The sequence below is a fragment of the Brassica oleracea genome, chromosome C2 (assembly GCF_000695525.1).
Source record: "Brassica oleracea var. oleracea cultivar TO1000 chromosome C2, BOL, whole genome shotgun sequence".
NCBI classification, from domain to species: Eukaryota; Viridiplantae; Streptophyta; class Magnoliopsida; order Brassicales; family Brassicaceae; genus Brassica; species Brassica oleracea.
In genome coordinates this window covers 18559394-18575769 of record NC_027749.1, presented here as the reverse complement: position 1 = coordinate 18575769, position 16376 = coordinate 18559394, and the positions used below count along the sequence as shown (strand labels likewise).

Below are 16376 nucleotides of genomic sequence, written 5' to 3'. Positions count from 1 at the left end.
AACATGGTATAACGAAGTATAACTTTAATGGTATAACTGTATAACAATGTATAACTTTAATGGTTTAATCTTTTTATATTGCAGACAATGTGTCTTTTTTCGACGAACATACACTTTGATTATGATGGACATTATTCGAAGGCTGGAGATGATTATGAATGGATTCCAACCGATGCTCGTTTGTATGCTATATCCTTTAAGACATCATCATTGGAGGAGATCACTTATTCATTGTTGAAGGAGAGGATATGCAGGAAGATGGGAATAGATCTGTTAACGAAGAAGCTCAATTTGGGTTACAATCCATTGGTAGTGGAACCTAAGAGGCAATCATATATTTTGGATGATGAAGATGTGTTTGTTTATCTAACATCAGTGGATAGAGAGCAAAGAAGAAGTATTTTTCATGTGGAAGACATCCAAGAATTGCAAATAGTTCAAATAACCAAGCAACTATCAAGAGTTGGAGAAAGCTCTTGTAGTAAGAATTATAGCGAGCGTGAGAGTGGATATGGAGAAGAAGAGAATGTGGGCACTAGTTTGGAACACGATGAACCCCCCCAGAAGAAACAAAAGAGGAGTAGGTTGTAAACCTTTTGCTTTAAGTTTTGATGTGAAGTAGGTTGTAAGCCTTTCGCTTTCAGTTTTGATGTTTTTATCGTATGGGAACGTTGTGAGGTGAAATTTGTATTTGTGTGTTGTACAACCAAGTGAAACTTTTTTCCTTTACTGGTAAAACTACGATAGGTAAACTGAGTAATATGATTGTAAATTCTAAACTTGTTAATAAGTCATGGAAGTAATAAGATGGTGATTTATTATTAAAATTATAATTTAATCAGAATTATAAAAATTTCATTTCATTTCATTGCTTGTTAGCAATCATTTAGGAAATACACTGAGTTCTCATAGCTTTTTCGTTAATACTCACCTCGTTACATTTAAAAATTTGCTAATGGTAAGAAATCAAGTTTATGTGTACATGATCGTATGAGAAATGAACCAAGGAAACATAATATAATTGGTATAACTATAAAATCAGTCATTCAAGTAGAGTATAACTAATATAAATGGAAATAATTAAAAAGTACAACTTTGATGTTTTTTGTAAAACTAAAAACTTGGTGAAACTTTGACCACGAAAATCCTTGAATAAAATTTTCCTCCCAGCTTTTCGAATTTCGAATTTCCCTCTTCCCAATTTGATAAAACCCCAAAATCGTTTAATCGAAGTATTAAAGACCTTTTTTTATTTTCTCCATTCGCTATCTTCTCCTTTCTCTCTCTTCCCTAATTTATCTCTCTCCCATTCGAACTCCCCCCAACCCCGAGAGAGAAATAGTGGAGATGTCCGCTTCTTCTTCCACGACCGGTGGTCGGAGACGAGTAAGAACTCCGGGAATACCTAGTAAGTGTTGGTGCGGGGTGTGCATCACCGAGCTCATCTCCAAAATCAATCAAAACCCATATTGTCGGTATTATCGGTGTATCTATGCGGTGTCACTAAGGGTACATCCGTTTATCTTTTGTTATTGAAGGCTTACTCGTTCTTCTTTTAATTGGTACGTTTAATCCGTTGTAGCTTGAGAACGACAACCACGTCTTCAAATGGGTTGATGAAGCTTTCACCGATGAGATACAACAGTTGGACAACCAAGTTCGAATGCTAGAAGAAGAAGTTCAATTTCTCAAAGCAACAATAATTTGAGAAATTGAAGTCAGTGAAGGTCCCAAAATAATGGAGCCCAAGATAAAGATATCAAGAGGTTGTGTTATTCTTGCTGTCGTTTTAGTTCTAGGAATTAATTCATGAAGTAATTCCTAAGAGACTTCCAGCTATTTTCAGTTTTTTTCTAAGTTTTTTTGTAAGTTTCTCCTAAGTTATGTGAAGTTGGATAACTATGTAGTTTGATCTATCGAAAAAGCTTCTATAATTTTTACGATGTTAGACAATTGAGAAAGTGAAAGTAACACAAAGTCTGACCTATTTAAACGAAAACGAATTTCAACTTTGTCTAAATTTTACAAAGTTGGACAATTGATTAAGTGAAAACACAAATTTATACCAGTTTATAGGAGCACGAACTTGTAGTTCATCTATGTTTTTCGAAGTTGGAAAACTGAAAAAGATAAAACCACGATGTTTCACCAACATTTGACATAGGTTCACCAACATTTAAACAAAGTTTCACCAAGTTAAAGACAATTACGAAGATGGAGAACGTTGAGAACAACAAGATTTACAAAAGACATACAGCCCCATATCGTTGAACATAAGGGTCATTGCGTAGTAGAGACTGCCTGAACTCCTCAACCTCCGGCAAACGCGGATTGAACCTGAAGTCAGATAATCCACCCTCGGTCTCAAGCCATAGACCAGGAGGACCAAAATAACCTGTGTAAATGAGTTTAGTAAAGGTTTTACTCAACTATCACGTTTAAAACTAGACACATAAACTACACTTACTCAAAAATTTCCAGACCCTCCACATCTTAAGGACCACAATCACCTGTCCACGACCCTTCATGTTTTCAAGACCATCCTGGAAGGCATAAGCATGAGCGCCAGTTGCCACTCATTTTATCCGACTGTCACTATTCAGAATAAAAAAAGGTGCGTCAATTACAGTATAGATAAATTTTGCTTTGATCATATGTTACTTTCTACTTACATGTTGTACCTTATGTAAAACACCATCGTTGGACTTGCAGGGTCATCGAAATGGGCTTACGTGTTGAAGACCACTCCCATTGTATCTACCGGATAATGTTACGTTTTTCTTAGTTTCATAATTTTAGACAATCTAAATCACTTAGTTTCACTTACTTATACATAGTTATATTTTTAATACATTACAAAGTTCTGAATCCAAGACATGCGACTGTTGCGGTTACTAACATCTAAATATGTGAATATATTTTAATTCTAGTAGCATTCATACCTATGGGATAGTTTCGGTCCCTGTGGTACATGTGAGGGATTACATGGATGTTCTTGAAGTCCATGAAAAGCCGATTGTTCAGAGGATCGATGATGTGGACCTGTGTATTGCGCGTAGCAGATAGATTGAACCGAGAGTTAGTTGTCTGGAAACCTAGATAGGAACAGTTAACTTTTACTCAAAAGATTTCCACCCATTTTCCCTTTTGCTTCTCTAGGCCTCGAAACCTATCAGAATTCCAATAAATGATCATCTCCATCTTGGTTCCCTACATAAATAAAGTACAAGGATCAAGTTTTTATTTTTCACGGTTACATGTTATTAGAAACTCGATAGATGATGATTTAACACGTACCTCTTCATCTGCTAGGACATATTTATAGAAAGGTACACTGCTGGTAACATAGGAATAGAAAGGGTAGATCCTGTGTATTTTGACTCTGAAACGCCAAGACGTGATCTTGGGGTTATAAGAAACTGCAGAAAGTTTATTGTATTGTGTCATCTTGTTTGTTAAGAGAGGAGATGATGAATCCTTTCTTTGCTTTTCTTTTTGGTGAATTTTGCGGAGAAATTTTATATCCGGACTGAAGGAGACGATTTAACTTACTGTGGTGGAGTTTAAATGCAATGGTAATGATGATTGTAGACGGTGTAGTGTTGTGGTGTTTAAATGCAAGTGTAATTATTATTATAAGAGACTTTTTCATGCGAGACGGGCAGTTATTTCGCGGAGTCCATCATTATCATTAATTACATGTTTTTTCTCAAACTAAATACTAACATTTACATTTATTATCTCCTATACTGCTAGTTTTTGTCATTAAATATATCCTTAAGTATAATAAGTTTTGGATACTGATCATTACTATCAAAATATAAAAATATACTATCTAAATTTCGTTAAGTTTTACATAGTTTCAAATATTTATACAATCTAAATTGTTACGTTTTTCTTAGTTTCATAAATTTAGACAATCTAAATAACTCAGTTTCACTTACTTATACATAGTTATAAATCTTAATAAATTAAAGTTATACAAATTTCCAAATTCCAGACATGCGACTGTTGCAGTCAGAAGGCGTGTGAGAGAAGTCTTGCTTTATTAGGGAGTCTATCAAATCACCCTTAAATGGACACGCCACTGCTTGAATCATTAATTATAGGATTTTTCTCAAACTAAATATTCACTTTTACATTTATTATCTCCTATACTGCTAGTTTCTGTCATTAAATATATCCACTAAGTATAATAATTTTTGGATACCGATCATATCTTCCAAAATATAACAACATACTATCTAAATTTCGTTAAGTTTTACATAGTTTCAAATATTTATACAATATAAATTGTTACGTTTTTCTTAGTTTCATAAATTTAGACAGTCTAAATCATTTAGTTTCACTTACTTATGCATTGTTATATCTTAATAAGTTAAAGTTATACAAAGTTCCAGTTCCAATTCCAAGAGATGCAACTGTAGGAGAGAGAAGTCGTGTCTTCTGAACTCGTGTCTCGTCGCGCCGTCTCCCCTTAAATGGAAGAGTTACAACTTGAACTTAAGTGGGGTAATAAATACTCAGTTTATACTTTTCTCTACACGTCAGTTGAACTTCCATACTACGTGTATTTCGGTTAGAGGATCACCCCCATTATAAAAGGGTTTATCACCTTCTCCAAATAAGTAAAACGAAAATCTCTCCATTTACTTGATTAAACAAATATCTCTCCATGTCGAACTTTAACTTGGCTCTCTCCCTCCTTCCATGCTTCATAAGATTCTCTTAGAGGTAGCAACAAGCCATCTCCGAGACTTCGGTAGTGCAAGAATTGCTTTCTCTGGGTTCAATCAAATTGGCAGAGAAGAATACTTCTACCGATCTGAAGATCTCTTTAACTTGAATGACTGGATTGATGAGGCTAATGCTTTAAGGACATTCAGGCTTAGGTGCTACCAAGCCGGTAATCTAGAGGCCATCTACATCCGAGGTATGTATGAGTTCTTCGTCCTCCATTTACTTGATGAAGGAAGGGAAAAAATCCGTCTTGCTGGTGAGAGAGGATTGTTGTGGGCCAAGTATGTAGATGGAATACTGAACTTAGCGTTTAGTGTTGATGCTAGAGGATTTGTTCACAACTATCCTAGTTTTAGTCGTGAATTTGTTGATCAGATGAATTTACATGATCACGACTTCGGTATCCTCAGGCCATTGGGGTTACGAAAAACCTAAGGTGTTTATGTCTCTACTGGAAAGAATAAATTCCAGCGTCTCACATGATTGTTGGTGCTCCGCAGTAATAGAACCAGTGTTTGTAGTCTCCTTAGATGGATCTAGAACACGGTGGACATGCAATCGTTGTTTCTGGCAATGTGCAGCTTGGGACTTCTGCAATGATATTCACTTGACCGCTGGCCATTGGCCAATTAAAGATTAGCTGTGTGTTTATGAGTTATGGCATGTACTTTTTATCTACTTTTACTAGGTTTATGTAAAATACATTTCATATAATATAATGTCTCTAGTTTTTCTTTATAAAGTAATCTTTATTTATTTTAACTTCAATAAATATATCATTAACAACACTGTCTCCATAAAAGAACATAATGCAAATGTAAAAGAACATAATGCAAATGTAAAAGAACATAATGCAAATGTAAAAGAACATAATGCAAATGTAAAAGAACATAATGCAAATGTAAAAGAACATAATGCAAATGTAAAAGAACATAATGCAAATGTAAAAGAACATAATGCAAATGTAAAAGAACATAATGCAAATGTAAAAGAACATAATGCAAATGTAAAAGAACATAATGCAAATGTAAAAGAACATAATGCAAATGTAAAAGAACATAATGCAAATGTAAAAGAACATAATGCAAATGTAAAAGAACATAATGCAAATGTAAAAGAACATAATGCAAATGTAAAAGAACATAATGCAAATGTAAAAGAACATAATGCAAATGTAAAAGAACATAATGCAAATGTAAAAGAACATAATGCAAATGTAAAAGAACATAATGCAAATGTAAAAGAACATAATGCAAATGTAAAAGAACATAATGCAAATGTAAAAGATACAATCAAAACTAGTTGAACTTTGCAAATAAAAAAGTGTGACTTAGTTCAATTTAGAATAACTTTGTAATTGATACAGTCTATATTAGTCGCAGTCTTATACGATGTACAGTTACACCAAGATTTACAATTACACCAAGTCGTACAAGGTTTTCGAAAGTTATGAAGAAAGAGATCCGAATTTTATGGATCGGGTCTGGATGGTCCGCGAATCGGTACTGGTTGGGTTGTAAATATGCAAATTTCTGTTAGTTCCGTGGTCTTTTAATAATTTTTCGGATTTAATTAAAAATTTATCTATTTTCTAATCCGGGTAGCTTCGGACAGGAGTATCTGAGAATTTTTTTTTTCCGGACAGGAGTACTGGAACAATTGATTTATAATTTCTAGATAAAGCCCTCTCCTCTTATCCCCCTCTCCTTATATACTACTAATGTCTTAGGTTAAATATGCCACACATGACTCATGCCGTAAACTAACCCATTAACCTCTCTAACCCATTATGGAAATGGGCCCTCATAACATAAAGCTAGCTTGATGACCGAATTTTTGCTTTGTGTGTTGCTGCATACAGTTACTTCGAAGAAGATGATGAGAGGAAGTGAAGAGCAGAAACTAAGTACAAAACATCTCATAAATTGGTTAATATTGCTTTCCTTATTGTTCCTCTTCTTTAGTTTCTAGATTAGTACTCTTATCGGGCAACAGTCCAGCCGCTTCTTATTGGTGTATCAACGTCGATTTCCACTATTAGTTGTTCTTGGGAACAATCATCTCTTATAGGCTTTCATGTTTCATAATGCTTTCTACTTTTGTTGTATCGTCGAGCATGTCTCTGGAATCATCTGTTTCATGCTTCAGTTGTAAATGTTCCTGCTCTCTGAACCCTATTAAATTTCATGTTACAAAAAAAAAAAAAAGAATAGTACTCTCTGCTCACCTCTGTGTTTTTTTTCTTTTAGCTAAAGAGACTTGACAAAAAAAAACACTAATGGGGCCTTGTTCCTGACGTAAAATAAACGTCGTTATGACGTAGATACACAGAGGAAGACACGTCTACTTAAAAAAACCCGTGACGATCGTTAAAACGATTTTCGGAATCTAATCATTCATGGATCAATTAAAAAGGGTAGGTCCCACACTTAGCCTGGCTGGTCAAACTAGAAGCAGCCATGTGGAGACCCTCCTTAAATATAACATCACAGACAATTGACTTCTCCTGGGTCCTACTCCCTACCCCTCTCTCTCTCTCTAAAGTCTGTAATGACAACGACAATAAAACCGAGAGAGACACGCCTGAAAGTGAAACGCTATCTATCTATCTCTCAAACATTTACATTTTTATTTTATTAAAAATATAACATCACCATTTTTAAAAATATATATATTTTAACATCTATCAAAGAAAAACTTTAGATCTTTAGTAAAGTAGTGTGTTTTGAAAAAAATTCCTAATTAAAAAATATATATTTTTTTGAAAGCTAAGCTTTTTAGTAGATTTTTAGACTTTGTTTTATCATTCTTTTTTCTTCTTTTCCTCGAAGTTCATATACTCGTTTGACTGTTTCCAATACGTCAACTAACTTTTTTCTTTTGTATTGATTATTGAGCCAATAAATATTTTTGTTTTCTTTTTAAATTGTCGTTTTCTTTTAGAGTAAAGAAACTTTCATCTTTTGCAACTTGAATTTCGAGAGAGAGAGATCAAAAATCTACAAAAGACTTAAAAAACTTTTTATTTGATTTTATGTTTCTGAAAAAAGGGTAAATCGAAAAATCAGGGCTTTGATTATCATCCTGCGTTTTTTGCCGTTCATCTCTCTCTAACTCTCTCTCTCTCTCTCTCTCTCTCTGGTGGGAGAAATGAAGAAAACGCTCCTTGCTTTGTTCTTGCTGCTTCTGAATCTGTTTGCGTTTTCATCTTCTCGGAAACTCAAACCTTTCCACGACGCAACTGTTCTTCTGGAGTTGAAGAGTAGCTTCTCCGATCCACACGGTGTTCTGTCTAGGTGGGATCCGAACATCTCCAACCACTGTTCTTGGTTCGGTGTCTCTTGCAACTCCGATCTCAGAGTCGTCTCTCTAATCCTCGACGAGACTAGACTCGGCGGCGAGATCTCTCCGGTGGTCGGAAGCCTCTCTGAGATTAGGGTTTTATCTCTTGCTTTCAACAATCTTGGAGGCCAAGTTCCAAAGGAGATCTGGGGGTTGAAGAGGTTAGAGATCCTTGACCTTCAAGGCAACGACTTTAGGGTTCAGAGATTCTCACGCGATGCTGTCAGGAAACTCATGAGTCATAACGGTGAAGAAGAAGAAGATTCAGAGAACGAAGCGAGTCCAAGCTCAGATTCTTCAGACAAAACCGGTTTGTACCCTATCGAGATTGCTTCCATCGTGTCGGCTTCAGTCATAGTCTTTGTCCTTCTCGTCCTCGTTGTCTTGTTCATCTACACTAGAAAAGGCAAACGTAACTCTCAAGTTCAAGTAGTGGAACCAAAGGAGATCAAAGTCTTTGTGGACAATGGTATCCCTCTGACCTACGAGAGCATCGTTAGAGCCACTGGCTACTTCTGCAACTCAAACTGCATCGGTCACGGTGGGTTCGGTTCCACATACAAAGCCGTTGTCTCTCCTGACAATGTCTTCGCTGTTAAAAGACTCTCCATTGGTAGGTTCCAAGGGGACCAACAGTTCCACGCCGAGATCTCAGCTCTCGAAATGGTTAGGCATCCGAATCTGGTAATGCTAATAGGTTACCACGCGAGCGAGACAGAGATGTTTCTTATCTACAACTACTTGTCCGGAGGGAACCTTGAAGACTTCATCAAAGAAAGATCCAAGTCTGCTCTCGACTGGAAGGTCCTTCACAAGATTGCTCTCGATGTGGCCCGTGCTCTCGCTTATCTACACGAACAGTGTTCGCCTAAAGTCCTGCATAGAGACATCAAACCGAGTAACATACTCTTGGACAACAACTACAACGCTTATCTATCTGATTTTGGGCTGTCTAAACTCTTGGGGGCTTCGCAGTCTCATGTCACGACAGGAGTGGCTGGAACGTTTGGTTACGTTGCTCCGGAATACGCGATGACGTGCCGTGTCTCGGAGAAAGCAGATGTTTACAGCTACGGTATTGTCATCTTGGAGCTTATATCGGATAAGCGAGCTTTGGATCCTTCTTTCTCGTCTCACGAGAATGGATTCAACATTGTCTCGTGGGCGCATATGATGCTGAGTCAAGGCAAAGCTAAGGAGGTTTTCACCAAGGGACTGTGGGAGACTGGTCCTCAGGATGATCTGGTCGAGGTTCTGCATTTAGCACTCAAATGCACGGTTGATAGCCTCTCGATAAGGCCGACGATGAAACAAGCTGTTAAACAACTGAAACGAATCCACCCTTCTAGATTGTGATACAGCAGCAAAACACAAGTGTGTAGTAGCTATTAGAAGCTTTGTAGCTTTTTGTATTTTTTGTTTTTAAGTCTGTTTGCTTATTTTCAGACTAGGAGGTTTTTCATCTGTGTACTAACTCTACTCGGTACTCACCATATGCATCATCAATGTGATTCTCTTAAATCTGTAAACTGATAGACATGTGTTGCTTACAAAATGTTAACTCAGATTCAGACAAAACATATGTTGTCTGATCTAAAACTCTTTAAGACATAAAAGGGATAAATGAAGAGAGAGTATTAGGGGATCTATGTTGTTGCCGTTGTAAGCTTTTTGCTTCCTTGCTAGACCCTGTAATGAATCAAAACAACACTGTTTCTAAGTAACATTTGGTTAAGTTTAAATCTTCATAACCAAGCAAATGGGCCTTTCAGGTTCCGACAAGGTGAAAACTAACTTTTGTGTTATGTAATGATTTCAGAATGATGCATCCATTTGTGTAATGCGATTTGGTTTCCATCTCGGAAACACTTGAACAACTTCCTCAGCCGCCGCCTTGGGACTCAAGGGAGCCTTGTAGTGAATAAAATGACCAGCACTGTGTTGTCGTAAAAGCCCACCTTTGTTAGCCGTCGCTGACCACCGTGGAACACGTACAAAATTATTAATAGCTGAAGCTTGATCATAATCACACCATCATAGTAAGTAGAATAATCTTTTGTAATCTCACATTCTATAGCATCCATGGTTGAAACGCATACGAGTATCTTTGAGTCCCATATAGTTTATATGAAGGGTTTTGCCATAATAATCATAAACTGAACAGATTCTATGCCATTAATGGGTCGGATTCTAAATGTTTTAAAATATGCGAGGATGATAGATTCTACTATTTTCTGTTCCACATTATTTTGTGAATATAATTTTCTTGGATAGATTTTGATTGCTATAAAAAAAAAAAAGAATAGATTAGGACTACAGCATTAGAAACTAACACTATGAATACATTCACAAATCACCAGTTGTCGAAAAGAATTCTTAACATTCTAAGATGATATTCTACCTTTTTATCCTCTTAAACTGTAAATTATTGTAGCCATCTCCTATATAGTTACGCGCTAATGCTATAAGAAATTAGAAAACTAGTTCTAAAATTGTATTTGAAAAAAGATAAGCAACGTTGACCCATTTTATAAGAAAAAAGGTTAGGTAATAATAAGATGGAGAAAGGAATGGAATCAGATCTAAGCAAAATCGTTGACGTGTAAAGCTTTTGCAATCCAAACCCTGCAGATTATAGAGGGGGAAAACATTCGCATAATTGTTGATTTAAATTGCTCTATACTGATTACTTTTTTGGAAGTAAGATGCTAATCACCTTGCTTTTTATGTTATTACAAATGCATATCATTCTTTGTTTATGTAATATTTGATTAACGCAACATTAGACCAGAAACCCATCTTAGAGTTTATTTATTTTCTTAAAGGTGATTGATTCGCAAAGGAACAAAATCATAGGAAAGTAGAAAAATAATCTCAAATTGGATTTACAATCAAAGTCCTTTGAGAATCTGTACGCCAAAGAAACTCTCTTTGTTCTTGCCAAGTACAATAAAGTCTTCATTATACAATAATAACGCCTTTGTTGTAGTTCCAGTGGCTGGACAAAATCACAACAAATGAAAAATCTCGAAAACAGCAACAAAGGCTGATGAAACAAAACAAAAATCTTGCAGACGTTTTGTTCATCTTCTAAACAGACCCGTTTGCTTCGCCGGCGCTACCTCTGGCGCTCTTAGCGGCTCTTCTCTGCAAGTCAGCATCGTAGTGTTGGAACGCAGCATCAAGAGCCTGGCAGAGAAAAATAGGTTTATACAAATTCATAAACTGGATTACAATGCAAGTTTAGATATATGTAAGCTGTTCTAAGTAGGCACTGGAAGAAGCTAACCTGTTGCATTGGACGAACTAGTAGAGAAAGCTGATGGCGGAGTTCGGATTGCACCGACTCTTTCATTGCCTGAGTCCAATTGCACGGTTTAATATCAAGGAAACAGTACACACTAGACTATATGCAATACGCTTAAACTACCGATTCAATTTCATGTTTGTGTTGCATTGGTATTGAGATATTAGTAAACTACTGTTCTAACGGATTACTCCAAGGTTCTTATTTCATAGCTTACCTCGAGTTGTGAATAACTATTGGACATTGCATCCTTCAGCTTCCCTGCCTGCATAAATACAATATAACATCTGTAAGGTAAGTTTGAATCTTAAGTTTGAATCTTTCCTGAGAGAGCTCAGGAATATACGTATATAGCAAATTCTTGGTTTAAGAGATTGTGAGATAGAAAGAACATTACTTTGGTATGAAGATATGTGGTTGTTATCGGGTAAGATGACCAAAAATGTTTAAGTAATTCTTGTATTGATGTCCAATGCTGCAGATGAAAAGAAAAGGTAAGACTTACGATGCATTTGATTGGACAACAGAATACAAAGCTTATTGTTGATTTGGACATTGGAATATATTAGAAACTTACATGTAAAACCTCGTCTCTAGTGGACTTCGGCAATCTGTCCAGAAAGCTCTCTCGCGGGTTCTTCCCGATAATATTTTTGGCGGTGGAGATAGTTTGGGTTAATGACCTGAAAACCTGAATGGTGATAGACATTTTTAGTCTAGGAAACGAAGGAATATGTGAATAAGCCATGGTTTCTTTAAGTCAGCACAGCACCTCGAAGGCAACTTCAGGTTTAATCAACGGATCACTTAACCCTTTCGTTCTAATCTCCAAAATGGATTCTTTTAACGATCCGTAAGCTTCATGAACATTTCTCTTTAATGTCCCTGCTCCTCTAGGTTCATTGACGACGTTTCCTTGTTGAGATTCAAAGTAATCACGAGGGTCCTGATTCCAAAGAAGAAAGGGTAAATCAGAATCTATGATCAACAGTGAAAACCTTTTATTGAAAGAGACGAACCTTGATAGAGAGCGGTGCTAACGGGAAATTTTGCGGTGCTTGAAGATCCTCCATTTCAGCCACCCGGGACATTCTCGCCAATCTCTCCTGATTAGCGTCTTTAGTGGTTTCACCATCAGCTTTGCTTACTACCAGGGGTAACAGAGATAGATAGTGAGGTCAGACGAATATTAAGTATGGCATTGGTCATGGATCAGCACAGAAGAAAGCAAAAGCAGAATGTAACAGCAAACCTTGTTTAACCCGTGCGAGCGCCTCTGCAACACTCCTTGTATCTTCTGAATCAACATCTGATTTCCAATTTAAGAGAATATAAGTGAGCATCATTGTATACTGACCACCAATAACTAAAGTCAAAAGGCCAATACACATGCTTACACTTAGTAAACTAGCTACCGTGAAAAACGTAAGAAGAAAGTATCGAAGGAGAGGTGCATAGAGGTGTTTACCAATGTTCCTGCCTTCCAATACAACAGCAGCATGACGATTAAGATCTTGCAAAAGTGATCTTCTAAACTGACCATTCTGAGGTTCAACAACATCCATGGTGCCATCTCGCTGGATCCCGTGGTCCTGTGTTACGGGTAATTAACAATAAGTACAACATAGGGTAATATGATACAGTACAACTGTAAATATCAAAATTTCCACAGCAAATATTATAGATCACTAGAGCCCAGTTCTTCCCATCTAATAGGGTGAGACAATATATCGACGTATATATAGCTGTGCCAGTCATTTTAATTTTTTTTGTTTCAACAACCCTTGATCCGCACTGAGGTGGAAGTTATCCAAACCTCCCATCTCATGTAGTGGTAGTTGGCTTACCATAAGATGAGTGTAGTCATCTCCCTGGTCAGCCTCCATGTCAAGAGTTGGATCAACCCGTCTGATCTACAAGACACGACATTCAAATCAAATGGATGTGCCATAAATGTTTTCATCTCAATAAAATTTAGATGGAAATGATTTTATATGTAGAAAAGAGATAACCTTTTGACGAGCTTCCTGAGCCAATATCTCATCAGGCTTCAGAAAGACAGCGAGTTCCTCGTCCTCAGCAGCTTCTGCTGCAGCTACCGCTGTATTTTTGGTGCTGTAAAGATATTCTGCTCTAAAATATTTTGTCCAGAAGTCTTTTTCTGTCATCTGGCGTAGGAAAATAGCTACCAAAGCTAGTCAAGACTCGTCCTATCTGATGATTAAACCTATAAACAAAGATTGGGATAGTGTTGAAGTCTTTGCTACCTTACTCGGAACATAATTTATGAATGCCTGCCGAACAGCCGGCTTCTCAGCAAAAATCTGAAAGCGTAACGAAGATAGTATATGAGGAAAGGACAGTCGCGTGTATAAAACAGCACTGAAGATTCTTTCTAAATGTTTATAGATCAAACGAACTCAAAATAGAAGGTAAAGTGAAATGCTATTTCATATCTCGCGTTTAGCTTTCAATTGGAAACACATGTTGCAACCTGAACATCTATTTATGAATTTCAGCCCTAATGTACTCCCAATTGCAACTTTAACCCCATTCACCATATAAACTTATCCCAATCCAGCTTCGATTAGGATTCCGAAACTTATTGCACTTACAGCAATGACAAATATAGTGAACCAAAGAGGTTACCTGAAAAATTATCTCGGAGGTTAAGTTGAATGTCACTCTATTAGTCTGACAGAAAAGAAAAGAAAGTGGTTAGTAAGCCAGATGAAATGTTACATGATATACAACAACAAATGGAACTAATTGAGCCAAAGACGATATGGTATGCATTATTTCTTTCCTACATGAGCATTTAACTGGAAAGGATAACTTCCAAGAAGGGGTAGAGAGAATTATGTAATATACCCGCCCATCAGTAGAAGGTTTGATGCCGGAAACCATCATGCTCTTCAGTCCGACCTGTTGCTTCGACTTTCTGATAGAATCTTTACCCAGTAGTTTCTACAATGAAGAAAGTCGGTAACCACAAGAACAGAAGATTGAAAAACTAAAGGAAACCACAAAGAAGCAACCTTCCTTGTAGCCCAGAATTCATCTTCAGTCAAGACTTTAGTTTCCACAAATTCCTTATGCAATCTCTGCAACTCACTTCAGATTATATGTACGTTACTCAAGTCCTGATTAAACTTTAAACCGGGAAAAAAAATCAACCTAATGGTTATGAATCATTTACACACCTATTTTCTCGAAGAACCTTGAAGCGTAGCTCCAAGTCAGCAATACTGAGTTGCTCAGCAGACGTCAAGACAGCAGCTGGTTTATTTGGCTCCTCTTCACATTTGGCTAGGGCCTTAGCTGCTCATAGTAAAAAAAAAAAAAAAGGTTAGATTTAATTAAAAGTTAAAAGAAGAGGATGGAAGATGAAGCGTACTGATGAGAGCACGGCAAGCATGCATGTCCTGATAATTTTCAAACTCAAAGATATGACTCCTTGCCTATATTCAAAAAATTGAGGAAGCTTCAATGACATAAGGGAACTTTACAGCCTTACACAACAAAAGGGTAAGCAAAAAGAAACCTGCTTGTTGGTGAGATTGAGCCAAGGAGGTTTATTTGATCCTTCTTTAGTATATTTTTGACCTGAAAAATTGACCAATGAGAAATTGAAGGAAATAATAAACAGTGATCACTAAGAAACGAAGGACATGTTATTCATAAATGATGTGTAAAGAAGAGTACTTTTGATGTTGGGAGTAAGGACTTTAAGCTTTGAATCAGAGTTGGGATCATTTGGAACGAAGAGCAGCATCCCTTCCCTCTGCCAAAATTATATAAAGTAAGCAAGCAATTCACCAAACCAAAGAAACTAAGCCAAAGAGAGAAATAGATAGATTCATACTAATTTGAGGATTCCACGAGCTCCTCGATCCTTCACAGTGCTCTTGTATTTGACTTGCCAGTCCGACATACTCCTGATTTCGATACGAATCAACTCTTCAATTTATACGATTGGGTTTTCACAAATCGACGAATCTCTCTTTCTCTCTCTCTCTCTCTCTCTCGATCTGCCACAGAAACGAAGAGGTAGCAAAGAAAACAGAGAGAGAGAGATCGGAATCTAGGGTTTAGAGTGGTACGGAATCCAATAATATGTGAGTTGATTACCAGTTACGTTCTACTGAATCTCCCTCCCCCACTTCTACTCGTTCAGAAGAAGAAGACGAAGCACTTACGAGGCCCGGCCCTTCCCTCTTATTATTAACGAGGTCCGGCCCATTAACACCATCTGAAAGAGTTTTGAAATATATTGATGCAGAGGTTTGATGATACTTTGATTTCAAACTGTTGGATACAAATACCCTTCCAACAATGGTTAAAAATTTAATTTTGTTGTGAGAGATAATAATTTATTGTATATGTATGTTAGAAAGTGATAAGGAGACAGAGAGGAAGAGTTTGGTCGTAAGAGGAAAAGAAGAGTTGATCTTATTCAGATTATTCAAATAACCAAGTACAACCTCTCTATTTATAGATGTCTATGTCGGTAACATTTAAAGATAAAGACAAGGACAAAGTGACATATGTACTGATGATAAAGCAGAAACAATGAGAGGATGCTTAGTGTCCTCATACGTGGATGATCACATTTGTAACACTCCCCCTTGATCATCCATCTTGTATTACGTAGTGCCTCATTAAAAATCTAGTCATGGAAAAACCCGTTGGGACAAAAACCATGACAAGGGAAAAAGAGTACACTGCCGTAATCTCCCCCTGAAAATAATGGACATAGCTTTTTCTTCACAGGTCACGCAAATGCCGCATTCCGATACAGTAGACGTGTTTTCGGAATATTGTAGTCGAAAGAGCTTTGGTGAACAAGTTAGCTGGATTGCTGCATGATCGTACATATTCGATGTCCACTTCTTTATTTTTCTCGAGCTCTCTTATGTACGAGAAAAATCTTGGAGGGATGTACTTCACTCTAGTTATAGCTTTCTTTGAGTTGAGCGACCCACGC

General features: G+C 36.8%; 3 protein-coding genes across 3 annotated transcripts; 2 read left to right on the top strand and 1 right to left on the bottom strand.

The window, feature by feature from the left end:
• Nucleotides 1–4710: 4710 nt before the first annotated feature.
• On the top strand, nucleotides 4711–5175 carry LOC106323611. Its single transcript, XM_013761706.1, has one exon. The coding sequence runs from the start codon at nucleotides 4711–4713 to the stop codon at nucleotides 5173–5175; it is 465 nt and encodes a 154-aa protein (XP_013617160.1).
• A 2532-nt stretch (nucleotides 5176–7707) lies between these two features.
• Nucleotides 7708–9615, top strand: LOC106327661 (probable LRR receptor-like serine/threonine-protein kinase RPK1). The gene has a single exon (XM_013765880.1). The coding sequence runs from the start codon at nucleotides 7891–7893 to the stop codon at nucleotides 9436–9438; it is 1548 nt and encodes a 515-aa protein (XP_013621334.1). The 5' UTR covers nucleotides 7708–7890; the 3' UTR covers nucleotides 9439–9615.
• Nucleotides 9616–10988: 1373 nt separating this feature from the next.
• On the bottom strand, nucleotides 10989–15547 carry LOC106320080 (probable RNA polymerase II transcription factor B subunit 1-1). Its single transcript, XM_013758449.1, has 20 exons — nucleotides 15255–15547; nucleotides 15095–15173; nucleotides 14934–14995; nucleotides 14787–14850; nucleotides 14593–14710; nucleotides 14428–14503; nucleotides 14261–14356; nucleotides 14039–14083; nucleotides 13657–13713; nucleotides 13402–13557; nucleotides 13237–13302; nucleotides 12858–12981; nucleotides 12642–12698; nucleotides 12409–12536; nucleotides 12162–12335; nucleotides 11967–12080; nucleotides 11787–11864; nucleotides 11607–11654; nucleotides 11372–11440; nucleotides 10989–11271 (listed from the first exon to the last, which is right to left on the bottom strand). The coding sequence occupies exons 1-20, from the start codon at nucleotides 15321–15323 to the stop codon at nucleotides 11173–11175; spliced, it is 1779 nt and encodes a 592-aa protein (XP_013613903.1). The 5' UTR covers nucleotides 15324–15547; the 3' UTR covers nucleotides 10989–11172.
• Between the last annotated feature and the right edge of the window lie 829 nt (nucleotides 15548–16376).